The 14,112-nt window shown below is 42.4% G+C and overlaps 1 protein-coding gene across 1 annotated transcript; it reads right to left on the reverse strand.

The window, feature by feature from the left end:
- Positions 1-1,468: 1,468 nt before the first annotated feature.
- On the reverse strand, positions 1,469-12,889 carry LOC306784543 (uncharacterized protein; the record flags this gene model as incomplete). Its single annotated transcript, XM_079278577.1, has 15 exons — positions 1,469-1,677; positions 1,794-2,011; positions 2,127-2,252; positions 2,377-2,538; positions 2,646-2,802; positions 2,921-3,003; positions 3,237-3,728; positions 9,234-9,322; positions 9,440-9,480; positions 9,572-9,786; positions 10,188-10,349; positions 10,470-10,626; positions 11,114-11,196; positions 11,490-11,615; positions 12,566-12,889. The coding sequence occupies 15 exons, from the start codon at positions 12,887-12,889 to the stop codon at positions 1,572-1,574; spliced, it is 2,541 nt and encodes an 846-aa protein (XP_079134703.1). The 3' UTR covers positions 1,469-1,571.
- Between the last annotated feature and the right edge of the window lie 1,223 nt (positions 12,890-14,112).

Raw genomic sequence — 14,112 nt, forward strand, 5'->3', positions numbered from 1 at the left:
TTGTCCCTCATAGATGAATAATTAGTGTTTTGCTAAATCAGATAAGGTTGGTAACAGCTTGATCTTACTCAAGCTATTACCAACTGTATCAGATTAAAGCAGCATTAAATTAATGTTTTGTCTGAATGCTTTCAGGTTCCATATCACAGCTCTCTACAAGCTGTAGTGATAGTAACCAAGCTCTAATAAACCCAATGTATGCTACGTGTGTCGGCAGCTAACATGTGTCCACTCCGGTAGCATGTTAGCTGCTAGCTACCGTTAGCATGTTAGCTGCTAGCTACCGTTAGCATATCCAACCGCTATAAGCATCGTGTAGAAACGTACATATAACTCTGCACACCTCATTGACCTCGTTAACCCGCTCAATTCCAGCCCTACGAGTCTTCACTTAATGTAAGCTTTATGAGCATCACTGCACAGCAACGTGACTTAAACATTATGCTCCGTTGCACCTTTGGTGGCACCTGGTAGGTGAACAGCGCAACTCCTAACAACGACCGGACCTCACTTAAACACAACACAAATAGTTCCGCTTTGGAAATGCCAGACAGATTCTTTTACACATATATTCTTACATGTTGGTTCTTAATTATATTGATCAATCAAAAAGTATTATTTTATTAAAACGTTTAGTATCCTCATATTTAACTCAAAATTAAATTAATTTAATTTATTATTTATGATGGTAGCAGCATTTTTATGGATTAAAACAACTCACGAAAGAGACTTCAACAGCGTGTGAATGCTGATATATATCTACAATATTATTAAAAGGTAAACAACACCAATATTCCACAGCATGTGCCAATTTACATGTAATTGGTGTAATTTACATGTAATAAGTGATGCAGAAATCATTACTAGGCTACATCTTGCCTGAAACGTCCAGATTTTTGCTCAGTTTTATGGTCATACTATACCCTTGTGTCCAATTAGAATAGGTACGTTCTTACGTTCTTTGTAAAATCCCAAATTGTGATTGTATTAAGGTTATACATTTCTACATTGTAGCTTTATTGTTCCTCTTAAAAAAAAGTTTTTTTGGAGCGTGCATGCTGTCTGAGCTGTATGTCTGGTACTGTACGGCTGTACATTGTGTGGCTTCTAAGGCTAAAGTCCTGAACTTAAAATTGTTGAGAGGGGGAGGGCATCAATACTCTTTGCTCAGAATTTCCAAACTAGCCTCAGAATGGCTATCAGCAACTTTATATTCACAGCCCGAATTTCTCTATCCTTTTATATCCAGGACATAATATGTCCGACACTGCTATACCTCAAGGTACTGGGATTTCATTGGACAAGTTTTTCACACATATCGGTCAAAATAATCGTATCTTAAACCTTTCAAATACCTAAAGTAACTCTTGAAGATGAAATATGTAATTTCACAAGACCTTTGCTTCATCTCAAAACCATGACACGATCGACTTTATTAAGACACAAATAAGTCAAACAAGACAAATGATAGTTAGCAAACCACAGACTTTTATTGCATTTTCATGTGTCTGTGAAGGAAGTACTTGAGTAATTAATACGTTGCTTGTGGTCGTCAGGTGACAGGAGACAAATTAGTTGGTGCTTTTAGAGGAGGACACCACCACTCCATTCCGCAGTTCCTGTGTTACAATTGTCACCATGCTAGAGGAGGTCCTTGAATTGCTTGCACTGCTGGCACTGTGGAGGGGGAGAGTTACAGTTCTTGCATTTAATATCAGTACATTGCCTCAATTTACAGAGTTAGTTATTAGCTGACAATGAAAGGAAAAAATTGTTCTTTGCAGACGAATTACCCGCCCTCTCCGTCCAGCAGCCGCCTGTATTCTGCAATCTCCATCTCCAGCCGTGTCTTGATGTCCAACAGCATTTGGTATTCTTGGCCCTGTCGTTCCATGTCACAACGCAGCTGCATCAGCTGTTCCTCCAGGCTCGTCACCTGCATCTGGAGGCTCTGGAGCATCATGGAATACCGTCCCTCTGTCTCAGCTAAAGTGCCTTCCAGGGACCGTTTCTGGAGGAGGAAGGGTAAGAGAAGAGAGATGGAGAAGTGAAGGAGTGAATAACTGAAACCTACTGTGGTTGCATTCAATTGTATGGAAGATTTGCCCCAGATCATTGTCTGTTACCATGCTAAGTTGGGACTGTAGCTCGATCTCCAGGCCTTGCACTGAACGACGGAGCTCAGAGAGTTCTGACTTGGATGTTTGGATGGTTTCTGTGTTGACTGCCACCTCCTTGCTCAGCGACTCTGACTGGAGCAGACATTGGAGAACAACAGTGGCATATATAAATACATATGTTACATATGTGTCCGTTTAAACAGTCAATGAGACGTTACTCAGGCAATTAATAGCCCCACCAGGGTTTTGGTCTTACCTTTGTTTGGAACCAGATTTCAAGCTCTTTTTGGGCCTTCCTGGCATCACCCTCATATTGTGCACGCATCTCATCCATAATGGCGCTCAGGTCTGGCTGTTGTTTTACGTCCACCTCCACATTGATCTGTCCACCTATCTGGCTTCCCATGGCTGCCAATTCCTGTTGAATAAGAGGAGTTTGTTAAAAGGTGGATGTTTGCTGAGGTTTGGTGAGCAAATTAAATGCAAACCAACTCAGTCGACTGCTGTCAAGCATTTGCTACCCACCTCCTCGTGGTTCTTTCTGAGGAAGATCAGCTCCTCCCTGAGGCCTTCGATCTGCATCTCCAGGTCTGATCTGGCCAGTGTCAGCTCATCCAACAGTCTCTTGAGACCGGCGATGTCGGCCTCTACTGATTGACGCATGGCTAGCTCATTCTCAAACCTGTGAGGCAGCAAGAGATCGGACATCTGCAATCAGTCTATACAGCTTCCATGTATTGGTTCAGAGTCATTTTCAATTTAGTTTTAGACACTTTCTGTCTCTCATATCTGATACTTACTTGGTTCTGAAGTCGTCTGCTGCCAGTTTTGCGTTGTCAATGGACAGATAGATGCCTCCATTGATACAGGTGGCATTCTGGATCTGTGTGATGACGCAAGGTTTCATTTGACATGATTAGTGCAATTCTTCCTTCAAACTGTCTCTGTGACACTCTGTAAACATTATGTATTACATAATCATACATATGCCTTACCACTCAAGGTAAGTTAAACCTCCAATGCATCATTTTCAACACCAATAGTTGCATTGCATGATACATTAGAGTGTGGCACGCTTTGGTATCTCATTCAGGATTCAGAGGTCATGTGACATACCTTTCCGTGCAGGTCAGCAATGGTGGCCTCGTAAGCAGAGTAGTCACGAGAAGCGGGGGAGCTCTTGCTCTCCAAGAACTGGCGGATCTTGATCTCCAACTCGCCGTTGGCGTTCTCAAGGCTGCGCACCTTGTCCAGGTAGTTGGACAGACGGTCGTTCAGGTTCTGCATGGTGGCCTTCTCATTGGCCCCAACATGGAGGTCCATGCCGCCACCTCCGCCGAAGCCTCCCCCTGCCCCTCCCATGCCGTAACCACCTCCACTGCCATAACTGCTTCCACCGCCAAAACTAGAGGAAACAGAGATTTTTGTCCCACCTGCACCCCCATGCATGCTCGAAGCATAAGAAGGCCGTTGTGAAGAGCTTCTACTGAAGCTTCCAGAGGTTCTAGACGATCTACTAAAGCCTCCACCGCCGCCTAAATTATAGGTGGAATAATTGGACATGTTGAAGACTGCTGAGGAGGTCTGCCTGGGAGAGAATGAGATGGACTAAGATGCACAGCTCTCCCGTCGTCCCCTTTTTATACTGTACAACGCTGCTGCTGCCTCTGGTGTGGGAGGGGGAATGCAGGACTGAAGGGAGGAGCATTACCTAACGCGGTTGCTCTGCCACACCCGTCACCCTTCTGGCTCATTTTTGTGAGACCATCAGAAGGAGAAAGAGGGATTTAACTTAATCCTTTTGTTATAAAATTGAATGAATTCAATAAAACCTCATACCTGCAAACCTTATACAATGGCTTCATTTTTCCAACCATCCTTTTTTCCCATGCACCACATTAATGCGCACGGGGACATTAAATCCTCGTGAACCTTTATCTTTTATTGCTACAAAATATACTGCAATTTGTAAAACAGCCACTCACGTAACTGTCAGCCTCCGGTTAGTGATTCAGTCAAATCTTGCAGTTTTTCAACTTCAGTTGAAGTTTACTTTGTGCCATGACTGTTGAGCAAGACTTCCGGACAAACCTGTTATGTGGTAAGAAGCACTGTGGTGGTGAAATGGATCAGTGTCGACAGTGTTTCTTGACTTTCTACCTGCACACCTCTTCTCACACACCTTTGTCTTTTCTCCCGGTGTTATGTTGCATGAAAGTCCGATTTTAAGAATTGGTTCTTTTGTTAGTCACAGTTTCAGTAAATCCTGAACTTTATAAACTATTTGATGTTCAACAATAGCCTGCAGGGTTGCCAGTTAGAAGCCGTTTTTAATGACGTCCATGGAAGTTAATACCTGACCGTATTACTTTTCATGGCATTGCACTTTGGCATGTGCATCAGGTCCAGACAAGAACAAGCTGCTCCCTGTTTGCTTCTTTCCGTTTCACCACAGTATTTCAATCAAGTCTTTACAAGCATTTGTACCTTTCCTGGCAGTTTTGGATTCTTTTCAAACATGAGAATTCTGGGTGTTTTATTTCGAACATTTTGCCTCAAGAGTTGTTTTACTTCGACACAACAAATTACTATTGCAGACTGTTCACCTCTACAGCCTGGAGTAATACAAACCAGATGCTTCTTGTCACTGCTGCTTTTCATTTTGAGGTTGCAAACTCATCTCATGCGTGTGCTAAACAGCCATAAATAATGTCCAACTTAGATAGTTTAAAACCCGAGTAATATATGAGTGAGGACAATTGAATCTCTGGAGACTGAATTTTCACACGGACACACCAACTTCTGCACTTCATGAAGGGTTTCACTGCTACATTTGCAGATGCCTGCAAGTATTATACAGCACAGAAGAATAGCAAAATAAATCTACATATAAATGTACCAGAGCAATTCAAAGTGGTGAACGTTATTTGTTCCAATCTCACTTCCTAAATATGAATCCTTTGCACTACCAGCACAAGTGATGGCTGAAATGTGCGTTCACATCATACATGGCACCGGTCTGTGCACATTGCTATATTTGTGCAATCAGACATCCTCGTGATAGAATAACATGGGGGTGTGGCAGTGGTTTAACAGTGTCGTATTACAACGTACTGGTTGACTTTGTTTCAGTGAACTTTACTGTAGATCAGTGTGACAATGAAAAGGGCTAATCTGTATTCTGTGGATTGATAAAGGTTGTGAGAATAAAGAATATTGACACACATTGCATATCTTGCAAATACATTAATCACTGAAGTAATTGAACAAATGATAAACTATGCACATACCAGACATTTAGTGACTGACAGGCATTCTTCCTCAGGCAGCAGCTGTTGCATCAGCCCACACAGCACTCGCTATCAGAGACATCTCTCACACTGCTCTGCACTTCAGTCGGATAATTAAATAAGATTGTAATGGAATTTCCGAACTTCAATTTTTCTAATTTAAAAACAAAACAAAACTATGCTTCCCAGTGCTTCCTTCTTCTGTGGACATCTCAACTTAACAAATATAATGAAATGCATTTAATGCCTGCATGATTCCTAATAATTCCTGTACTGATATGAACTGGTTGGGGAAAATCTAAACTTTGTTGATTTACTGATTTAACACGTGTCTTTAAATGCTGCGTACTTTCGTGTTTATTAAGAAGATTTGCACTTAACTGAGTGGAATTGCTTATTGCACTTTCTTACTCACTTAGGAATAAATAGTGACATTTATTCCGTTGAAAAAAAACCCCACAGTAAAATCACATTATACTCATTTTTAGGCAGCAGTGGTCTAGAGGTAGAGAAATGAGCAGAGCACTTGACTCCCAGCTGCTCCACGGAGCTGCTCAGCGGCCCTCACATGAGACTCACTGTGTTATACAGGACCGAGTCTGAAGCACGACATCTTTGGGATTTTTGTTAAAGTAAAACACAATCGTGTTCGAGCTTTACCTGTGCTTCACATGCCCTTAAATGTTGCATCTCATCTCTCAAAATGCTTCCATGGCAGTAACAACCTACACATCATATAATATATTTGATTCATCTGAAAACAAAATGAAGACATTTAATTGTAATACAACGATCCGTGAGAAACAGACTCTTCCACTCTGCCAAAGTAGTTCAGTTGTTGCATGTGGGCTGAGTGAGTAATGGTGCTGGTATGTGTGGCAAGGTGTGGCAAGGTGTGGCAAGGTGTGCCTGTCGTGTGAAGCAAAGTACAAATGAGGTGTGCATGCTTACAGTTGAGATACTCATGAAAACTGGTGTGTTGTGAATTTTTTTGATTTTCAGACGACATATTAAACTGTATTCAAACCTCACTGCAGACTCATTTGTATGCCCTGCTTCTAGTGGGGGACAATCTGCTCTGCAATGCATGTGTGGGGGGGGGTGTTGCACTTCAACCTGCAGGGCCTGCCACAAAAACACATTTATAGGTCACACACCCCATCGTCCACCTTTCATGTGAACGAGAATGACTTTTCAGAATGCAGAAGGCCCATTCAAGTCAAAGTACGAAGTCTTTCTCTGACACAAATAACTGCAGCTTGTATGTGGTGGAAACTGGAGCACTGAACTCAGAATGTGCTGGCATGAGGAATAGCCTGCAGCGCTTACCTGCAACAGATTCCTTTCTATCTCATGCTGTAGAGAGAGTGAGCGCTGCGATGACTCACCGTATGTGTATTTCAACAATGCTCCTCTGTTTGCTTTATTTCAGGTCCAGACTGGTTTCTGTTGCATCCTGCGACGACCTGCCAGTATCAACCGCACCCTTTACAGCCTTATGTCATGCAACAACCCTGATGAGAGTTCTGGAAATTTACAACAGTACTCAGAATGGCCTTAATGGCCTTGCACCTCCCCCGTTGAGCACTTTCATAACACAAAAGACCAATAGCAGACTAACCAGAGCAACAGCTCGCGGGGACCTAGTGGTCCCAGGCAGGAGAAGCAAGTTTAGCCAGCTATCATACTCTGTCACAGCTTCCGTCACCTGGAACACTCTCCCATCACACATAAGATAGAGCACCACATACAGGTTCTTCACACACAACCTCAAAGCCTGGCTCATTAACAACCAGGTGTGTCAGCACTAACAGTCTCATGCCTGCCATGTCCGTATGTAGCCTGCCTGTCTGCCTGTCCGTCTGTCTGTCTGTCTGTCTGCCTGTCTGCCTGTCTGTCTGTCTGTCTGCCTGCTTGTCTGTCATGTTTGATCCTGTGTCTGCAGGATTGTATTGCACAGCTCTGTTTGCTTGTTTTTGTGTTGTTGTCTTTTTAAACAGTTTTTAAATGTTTAAATGTTTTTAGCGGCTTCTAACACCGTGCCCAGGGACAACGGTTGAAAATTAGCTTTTTTAGCTAACACTGTCACATTTACAGTCATGTTTTTATTAATGTGTGCTGTCGATTAATGTGAACTGTCCCTGTACAAATAAAGAAAAAAATAAAAAAAATAAAAAAAGAACTAAGAAGAGTCAGTTTTTCTGTCTCTAATAGAAATAAAAGTAAGTTATACTTTGTATTGTCTCTTTGATACTGTCAGTCAACTAAACTGAATGAAGAGCCCATGTGCACAAAAAGCACTTCATTGTTTTTGATAATATTAAAGATCATTTCATTTAGCTGAGGGAAAACCTTCCTCATGTGGTGCACACACACAATCTGTAAATCGAGTTAGAAAAACAGCAAAAAGGACACAAGTGTACGACAACTTTTTACTTTGACAATTCAGCGTTTGACAACAGGAGAACAAAGTCATCGTGAGGATTTACATTTTCAACGTGACTTTCTGTACGTACGTTTGATGGGAGTTGTATCTGTCCAACACTGGTGCATAGAGGGGTTTTTAATGATTTAGTTTTGAAGTCTAGTCATGCATAATCCTTTTAAATGTCGGGTCTACAGTAAGGCAACAGAATCCAGGTTTCTTTTGCCGAAACTTGCAGCTGGAGAAACAACACGATCATACATCGGTGCCACTAATTACAGATAATACCATTGACAATAAGCAATAATGCGTTCATACTTTGCAGCACAGAAGCAGTGAAAGGGCGGAATTAGTTCATCCTGTCATTTTAACCAGGAGATTAACTCCATTGACAGGTGAACGACTGATGTTTGGAAGTCTCTGCTTGATTCAGCTCCACCCAAATGAAGAAGTCTTTGGTGACTCATGTGACTAGATGACCTCATAGAACCAAATCTACACTTTAAAAAAAAAGCTTTATTCTCTGAATGGTTCTGTTAAAATTGTATTAATACATGATCATTCTTTGCTATAATGTACAACACGACATCAGTGTTGTGCCGTGATTTCGTGCTATTTGTGGACTATTATGTATTGTCCTGTAATAATCGCGTTTCTAAATGTGTCTTGTGCAGCAACAATCTTTTTCCACTGAAGAACAACAAGATTGCGCAATCTAGTCAGGTTGAGAAAGGACTTCACTTTTAGAGAGTAAGACAACGGTGACACCTGGTGGTCGGGAGTGAAATTACACCCTAAACATTTTCCCGTATAGAATCAATGCCTGAGTTGGTTTATTTTAGTGTATTGTTGGGATTTTCGGCAGATTGTCTGCGCGGGGAAAATACAAGAGACGCCAATCCTGAGCTCGAACATTAAAACATTATTTATTTTTATAATTTTCTTTACATGGCCTAAAACTTGCTTGAATCTTTTAACCCTTTTAAAACTCCTTTGCTATTTGGATATCATACAAAAAGTAGAATTTGTGCCAGTGGAAGACCCATTATCAAACTATAATCAACGTTTCTGTGTTTAAATACATGTTTGTGATCAGGAAAATGCATCTTCATCTTTGCTTTCAGACTTTTTAATAATTTTTAGGTCTCACAACGGAGTAAGCATCCGTGAAGGAAAGATCACCACTTGCTGCAACTTTGCTCTATCATTGCAATAAAAACAAAAGGAAAGAAAGGAAAAGTAACCCCCTTAAAGCACACCTTGTATACAGTCAACTTCAAATTACAAGTCAACCACTGACTCTAGTGAATCATTCATTAATTAAGCAAGTATTGTCTGAGTCAGTAAAACGTTTTGTGGCAGCAGAAGTGAACGACGGTGTTACTGAATGTCCTCCACTTTGACGTCAACATCGGAGGAGACCACCTGTCCATCAACAATCGTTTCCACGATGGTCTTCACTCTCCTCTCGATGCGGGGTATGTGCTCTGCAGAGGTGGAGAACAGACATAATGCATCGTGAGACGACAGTCGACAACAAGCCTGAGCCGGTGACACTGTTACAAGATCAGAAAGTTGATTTCGTTCACGATTGGGATTCGTACCTTCCACTATCACTTCCACAACCTTGGTGATGACCACACTCCTGGGGAGAGACGGGAACATTATTTCAAATCATATTTGATTGATTTATCTGTTAGCCTGCTGCTTTCACTTTAAAGAACCGAAACACTCACAGATCTCCATCCAGCAGCCTCCGGTACTCAGCGATCTCCAACTCCAGCCTCATCTTGATGTCCAGCAGCAGGCTGTACTCAGTTTGCTGCTGCTCGATGGAGACTTTCAGCTGCTGCAGGTCAGTCTCCAGCGTGTTGATGACCAGCTGCAGCTGGCTGAGCTGAACGCTGTATCGACTGTTCACTTCTTCCATATTCTGCTTCAGGCACTGAAACTGCAGAACAGACGGGAATTATTACTCCATGTTCGTGATGGATCTGCACAACACTTAATTAAAGCACTTTCCAGTCAAATACATGTAAGCGCACATTCCTGGTAGAGTACCTTGATTAAGTATTGTGAAAGTGTGTTTTTGCATTCAGTCAGTTCGGCTCATTACCTCTGCGACGATGCTTTGATGACTTATCTCCAAACTCTGGTAGGTCCTCTTCAACTCTGACATCTCTGTGTAAAACGTCTTCACCTCATGTGAAGATGTCGTTATTTGCGTCTGGAGGGTCTCCACCTTTTGTTTTACACACACACACGTATAAAGATATAATAAATCCCATGACATCATGATCTTTTCATCGTCACAGTTTCTACATTGTCAGGCATGTTGCGCTGGCGTCTCACCTTAGACTGGAACCAATTGTCGAGCTCCTGCTTGTTCTTCACCATCACAGATTCATACTGCTCCCTCATCTCCTGCAGGACCACAGCCAGATCAACAGACTTTGCGCTGTCCACCTCCACATTGACCATGCCAGTGTGCTGGATCCTCATGTCACTCAGCTCCTGCAACATGGACACGTTTATGTCTTGCCCCTCTGCAGGTGTGCGAGTCGTGGCTGCCACGACCAACAGATGGCACCGTTGCACATGAAAAGTCACCATTAAAAGTCAAGTGGATCTCACCTCCTGTTGGTTTTTAGTCACGAACACCAGCTCCTCTCTCAGACCTTCTATCTGCAGCTCCAGGTCACTGAGATCAAGAGTCAGTTCGTCCCTGACCGCTCGGAAACGCAACACGTCGGCCTCCGCCATCGTACGCACGTTCAGCTCCATCTCACACCTGAAGAACGAAGCCACGTGTTGTAATTGAATCAAATGAGTTTCTAGTCTGTTCCAGTAGATGTAAATGTTATCGGGTTGGAAACAATATGGACATTATATTGATATCATGCTGTGAGATGATATATTTTGGACATCAAAACATCGTACAATGGCATAAGTGGGTTTTTTCTGGTTTTAAATGCTGCATTACAGCATTAATGCATAAGCAGAGTGTTCTTAGTCATTATGTCCACATCACTGATGAGAATCTATCAGAAATCACAGTGTAAATATTTTGTAAATAGCCAACCCTAAGATTTTAATATTGAGGTATTTGCCCAAATGAATGTGACTTTAGATTTTCTCCATGTTGCAGAGCCGATAGTGTTATTCCAACCACATAGAATAAACAAATGAATACAATTGTTTCACTTTTTTTTTAAAGCTACAGACTAAACTGACGCGTGTGGATTTTGGCATGAAGCAACAGAGGAGGGCCCACCTACTTGATTTTAAAGTCGTCAACAGCCAGTTGAGCATTGTCAAGCTGCAGGATGACACGTTTATTCTCTAAACCCCTGCGCATGATCTAAATGGGAAGAAAATGAAAATGTGAGTCCATGTCATTCATACACATCAGTACATTACGTGTCATTTTTACACGATAGACACTAAAACATAACACTGTATATTTCAGTGGTTTTGACTGAAAGCCACAATAGATGATTAAGTTACAAGTGTTTATGTGTCTCTACAGCATGTGCACATTGTCGGTTGCCTGCTTTGGTAATCCATCCTCGTTTGGACACCACACGCATGCTGTTGCTGTGTTTGTAGTTCAGTGTTGTTTGTGACATCGTTTCTGTAAAATGTAAGCGGTACCTGAGCTCGTAGTTCAGTGATGGTGGCGAAGTGGCCGGTGAAGTCTTGGGAGGCAGGAGCTCTCTTGTCATAGAACTCTTTGATCTGCAGCTCCAGCTTGCTGTTGGCTGACTCCAGCGAGCGCACCTGCACACGCAACCGGAGGGTGACACATCGTGCAAAAAACAGATGACACGTGACAGACGACGGACCAGCAAAATTCATCAGTCAAAGAACGTTCATTCAGTGTTAGAGCACACATTCAGCAAGAAGATGAATTTACATTCACATGTAAAATGTCACCATAATCAATTGAAATGTAGCTTGGACTATTTATTTTCCTGTTGTGTTGTAATAAAGTACAGTCAGTACTTGAGTTAATGTACTTTCTAATGTTCTAATGTTGCTAATGTTTCTTTCCACCACTGAACCCAAATGTCCAGAGCCCCCGACATTTATGATAATCTGCATTCGATCAATTTGAGTTGACTAAACACAAACACCGTGGACTGATAGTGATGAGAGACAATGGAAGCCAAGTCTTCATCCAGCTGAATGAATACAACAAGGACATATATATTGAGATTTGAACATTCTACAGTTTATCTGAAGCAAATGTGAGGTTCGTAAATTGTCTAAATCTGAAGATATCAACTTCAGATATGCTGCAATATGCTTATGCACAGAATAAGGACTGTGGATTTTGTCCCCCATCACTTAGCGCATTAAAGACCAGAACAGGAGGATTTATTAGAGCAATCAAAACCTGTTTCAATGTCCCTGACCGACCTGACCGTTGTTTTAAGACAGACCTGAACTGTGAACCTGTCCTTGGCACGTGTGTGTGTGTGTGTGTGTGTGTGTGTGTGTGTGTGTGTGTGTGTGTGTGTGTGTGTGTGTGTGTGTGTGTGTGTGTGTTTGGACAGATCATAATGTTGCGCATCACCAGGCAGCAGCTCCTGTCCATTAATTAAACCCCATTAAATCTATTTGCACGTGCAGGTGAAACAAAAACAACATTTTCTATAATCACCATAGATCTAAGAAAGATTCAGAGGATTGTGCAGCAATTTGTCGTAATCATCATCAAGTCTTACCTTCTCCAGGTAGGTGGCCAAGCGGTCGTTGAGGTTCTGCATGGTCGACTTCTCGTTGTTGATCACGGAAGTGTCGCTGTACGAGGTCAGCGACCCGGAGGAGAAGACTGACTCCGAGATGCGGGTCCCGGAACCTCCCGCGCCCCCGTACACGCTGGGCGCGCGGTTCCAGGAGGGTCTGGTCTGGCCTCCTCCGACGACGAGCTGCATCTCTTTGCTCATGCTGACAGCGCTGCCGCGGGAGATGCTGCGGGAGCTGAGGCTGCGGGAGCTGAGGCTGCGGGAGCTGAAGCTGCTGTTTTCGCGGGCGAAAGCGGCAGACATGATGAGAGGTGGAGGTGAGATCGCCTGGAGGTGATGAGCAGAGCTGGAGAGTGGAGTACCTCTGCCTGAGACAAGTGCACATATTTATAGGAGTCTGAGGGACAGACTGGTCCCCTGCCACAACAATATGTAGTATGCAAATCTTTAGCCTAGGTGTGTTCACTGGCATCTTTGCAATGTGGAAGACAGGTTGAAAATCAAGTTAGGCAACTTAATAGATGTATCACTGATGACCAGACTGATAAGGCATGAAGATAATGTTTATTCTTCCAGAACGTCTGCTCAGGCAGTATTAACATTATGTTTTTTGCAGTTTGTCTACTTCTTACTGCCACTGCTGTAAGAGTGTGCACAGCTGTTCTCAGACAGCCTGCAAGCTGCATCAGCAACAAGAACTGAGCACATTCATCAAGAGCACAGCGGAGCTCAACGGGTTTCATAACAGCAGCTACCTGGACCAGATCCATATTTATTGATTCTCCAAAGAAGCTTCCTAAGAAGGGACTGGAGGAACACGTTAATGGGTAGAAGATTCTTATGAACTCAACGCCCAAAATAGACAAACACAGACACGCGATACTGTCTCACCTTTTTCATGTGCCTGATCTAACACGCTATGATAATTAAAATTCTTGAAGTGATTGACATAAGAATCTGAAAACCAACTCAATCTGCTGTGGACTGCACCCTTCAGAGGAAAGAGACAGTTGACACTTTGCACGTCACTATGTGACCTTTACTCACATCCATTGTTAAGGACCAGTCCTTTGAAAAAGCACTCCATTACAGATACAACTAGACAATCCAAAACTTGTTTTAATGTGAAACTTAGATGAAGTCAATAGAATTCAGCAACTTGTTATTAATCGGGTTACTTTTAATTATTAATCTGTATGATTGACACGGTTTTTATCACAAGCTCAGCAAATGGTGTGTATTCAATCCATTTCACTTGTTTTTTACTGCAATACATTCTGTAACTGCCAATCTGTTTTGAGTGTAATATTGTGGATTTTCCAAGTGAGGATGAAGAACATGTCAGTCTAGCCTTTCTTTTTAATATGTTATGTTATTATGAACTTTATGGGACCTGATCGGGGCCGACAGCTGAAACCAGGCCAGAGAGATTAGCAGCTTAAAGCAGCATTGGGGATTAAGAAATTGTGGTGTAACTAAGTAGACTCATCGTAACCTTTCACCAGTGAAGAGCATCTGCTGCAGCC

Source organism: Melanostigma gelatinosum (assembly GCF_949748355.1).
Source record: "Melanostigma gelatinosum genome assembly, chromosome: 11".
NCBI lineage: Eukaryota > Metazoa > Chordata > Actinopteri > Perciformes > Zoarcidae > Melanostigma > Melanostigma gelatinosum.